Genomic DNA, 2,894 nt, shown 5'->3' with positions numbered 1-2,894 from the left:
TGTGGCTCTCCACCCCTCTCTGGATTTCACTGGGGTTCACAGCTACCTCTTTGGTTAAGGTCGGGGAGCCAGGTGTGCAGTGTTCCGTGTGACGTGTTCTCTGTAAGGTGCGAGTAATAAAACCCTTCGCTCTAAGCTGCCTGTGTTGGATGCCCCCCGCTCTCGGTTGTAGAGTTCATGTCTACTCCGTTTGGGAAGGGCCTTCACGATGGAACCGGGGCCCAGCCAGAGCCTCTCAGAGCTGGCAGGGTCTGCGGGGCCCAGGTATGGGTCTACCTGAAGATCGTGGGTCACAGGCCTGGGCCCATCTGTCTGCCTGCCTGTATGGGGACTCTCATTCCCTGCCCTCACCGCCTGCACTCATCTCTGACCCTTCTGGCGCCGCCTCTAGGACACAGGCCTGAGTTATAGGGGGAGAGAGGGACCTCCTGCCCCTTGCAAGGGGCGTGTGGCCAGGCTCCTCCATCCATTTGCCCTAGAGAAAGGTATCAAAGGGTCTCTTCCTGTACCTCCGTTTGTGTCCTGTTGTCCCTAACTCCTGCAGGTCCCCCCAGTTGGGATTGCACCCCCTCTTGCCCGTACCTCCCAGCCCGTGGTACCCTGAAGCTTTGTGTGTGTTTCAGGAGGAGGAAGAGGAGGCCAGGCTGGCCAACATGCCTGCCTGGAGGCGGGACCTTCTTCGGAAGAAGCTAGAAGAGGAGAGGTGAGCTGGGGTCTGGCAGGGTGTCTGGATCATGTCCCTGAAGTGGTGGCACCAACTAATGCTGTCTCTCTTTCCTTCTAGGGAGCAGAAGCGGTGAGTGAGGGGCTGGTCCCAACCTGCCTCCCCTCCTTTGCCCCTTCATCTAGTCCCATCTTGAGCTCATCCCCTCATCCCCTTGTCACTCGGCCCCGTAGTGCAGCCTCTCTGCTCCTAGTAATGCCACCAGCCGCCCCCCCAACTAGACCCGGTCCCCAGAGTCTAGCTCTTTTTTTTTTTTTTTTTTTTTTTTTTTTTTTTTTTTTTTTAAAATATATTTTATTGATTTTTTACAGAGAGGAAGGGAGAGAGAGATAGAGAGCCAGAAACATCGATCAGCTGCCTCCTGCACATCCCCCACTGGGGATGCGCCTGCAACCCAGGTACATGCCCTTAGCCGGAATCGAACCCGGGACCTTTTTTAGTCCGCAGGCCGACGCTCTATCCACTGAGCCAAACCGGTTTCGGCTCTAGCTCTTTTTTTAAAAAAAAATATTTTATTGATTTTTTACAGAGAGGAAGGGAGAGAGATAGAGAGTTAGAAACATCGATCAGCTGCCTCCTGCACATCTCCTATTGTGGATGTGCCCGCAACCAAGGTACATGCCCTTGACCAGAATCGAACCTGGGACCCTTCAGTCCACAGGCCGATGCTCTATCCACTGAGCCAAACCGGTTTCGGCCCAGAGTCTAGCTCTTATGCTGTAATGACCACGTCCCCAATTACCCAGCCCTTCTCCCTCATTAACCTAGTCTTTCTGCTCAGTTAAAAAAAAAAAAAAAGATATAGGTGAACTTAATTTTCATAGTATGTTTTAAATATATTTTTATTGATTTCAGAGAGGAAGGGAGGGAGAGAGAAACATCAATGATGAGAGAGAATCATTGATCGGCTGCCTCCTGCACACCCCCCACTGGGGGTCGAGCCCACAACCCAGGCCTGTGCTCTGACGGGGAATTGAACGGTGACCTCCTGGTTCATAGGTGGATGCCCAACCACCGAGCCACACCAGCTGGGCTATAGTATATTTTATATAACTCGATACATCAAAATTCAATTATATACTTCAATATATAATCAATATAAAATTATTAATGAGATGTCCTGCACGCTTAAATCTAAGTCTTTGCGATGCCAGGAGCACCTATGGCTGCAGCACACCTCAAGCCTAACATTTCAAACCCTCAACAGCCCCATTTGCTCAGTGGCTACCTTAGCAGTGCAGACCTAGCCCCCACACTTTGGTGGCGTTGTTTTTATTCCTGGAAAACAAAAAGTGCTTTGTTTTTCTAAATTTATCTTTATTGTTGAAAGTATTACAGATGTCCCCCATATTCCCCCATTGCCCCACATTTTAATAATTTGTCCATAATCACCCAGCCCCTGCCTCCCAATAATATGGTCCCTCTGCTCCCCAGAGTCCATCCTCAAGCCCCAATAATCTCATCCCCCGCCCCCATAACCACCCCTCCTCACCCTCAGCCACCCTGTGATCAGCACCTGTGACCCCCCCAGCCAGCAAAAACCCAGCCGCGGCCTCCTGCTCACCCAGCTCCTAGGAGTGCCCCAATCTGTCCCCAGCAATCCCCTCTGCCTGCCTCCTAACCCAGCCCCCGCCTCCAGTCCCCTAGCACCTCTGCCCCTGGAAGCCACTGCCCACCCTCCCGCTCATCAGTCCCTCTGCCCTCAGTGGCGCAGCCCTGGCCGCCGCTGAGCCCTCCAGGCGCCTGGCCCCCCCTCACCCTTGCGGTGGTTCTGTGTCTAGAAAAGAGGAGGAGCGACAGAAGCAGGAGGAGCTGCAGCGGGAAAAGGAGCAGTCGGAGAAGCTGCGGACACTGGGCTACGACGAGACCAAGCTGGCGCCCTGGCAGCGACAGATCATCCTGAAGAAGGGGGACATCGCTAAGTACTAGACGCTGCTTCCTCCCGCTCCTCGCAGCCGGGGGCGGGGTGGGCGGGGAGGAGGCGGCCCCTGCCCCAGCCTCCCCAGCCTGGATGGACCCGCTGGGAGCCACGCCACCCCCCTCCGGCCCGGCACCCCTCCCCTGACCCCCGCCCTCGCACCCCCAGCCCCGGAACGTGCCGGAGCGCGCCCACCCGCCACAGTCGCCCAGAAAAAGTGCCCAAGTTGTTGACGCAAAAGATGCTGCTTAT

General features: G+C 54.9%; 1 protein-coding gene across 1 annotated transcript in view; it reads left to right on the top strand.

The window, feature by feature from the left end:
* ESPN (espin) overlaps window positions 1-2,757 on the top strand; it is a gene marked incomplete at its 5' end in the record, with an annotated part of 9,872 nt that extends 7,115 nt beyond the window's left edge. The window contains 3 exon segments of the mRNA XM_006106463.3: window positions 624-703; window positions 785-796; window positions 2,506-2,757. Coding sequence (XP_006106525.3) covers window positions 624-703; window positions 785-796; window positions 2,506-2,653 — 240 coding nt within the window.
* Window positions 2,758-2,894: the final 137 nt, after the last annotated feature.

This window comes from Myotis lucifugus, unplaced genomic scaffold (assembly GCF_000147115.1).
Source record: "Myotis lucifugus unplaced genomic scaffold, Myoluc2.0 scaffold_829, whole genome shotgun sequence".
Taxonomy (NCBI): domain Eukaryota; kingdom Metazoa; phylum Chordata; class Mammalia; order Chiroptera; family Vespertilionidae; genus Myotis; species Myotis lucifugus.
This window is presented reverse-complemented; position numbering and strand designations above follow the sequence as displayed.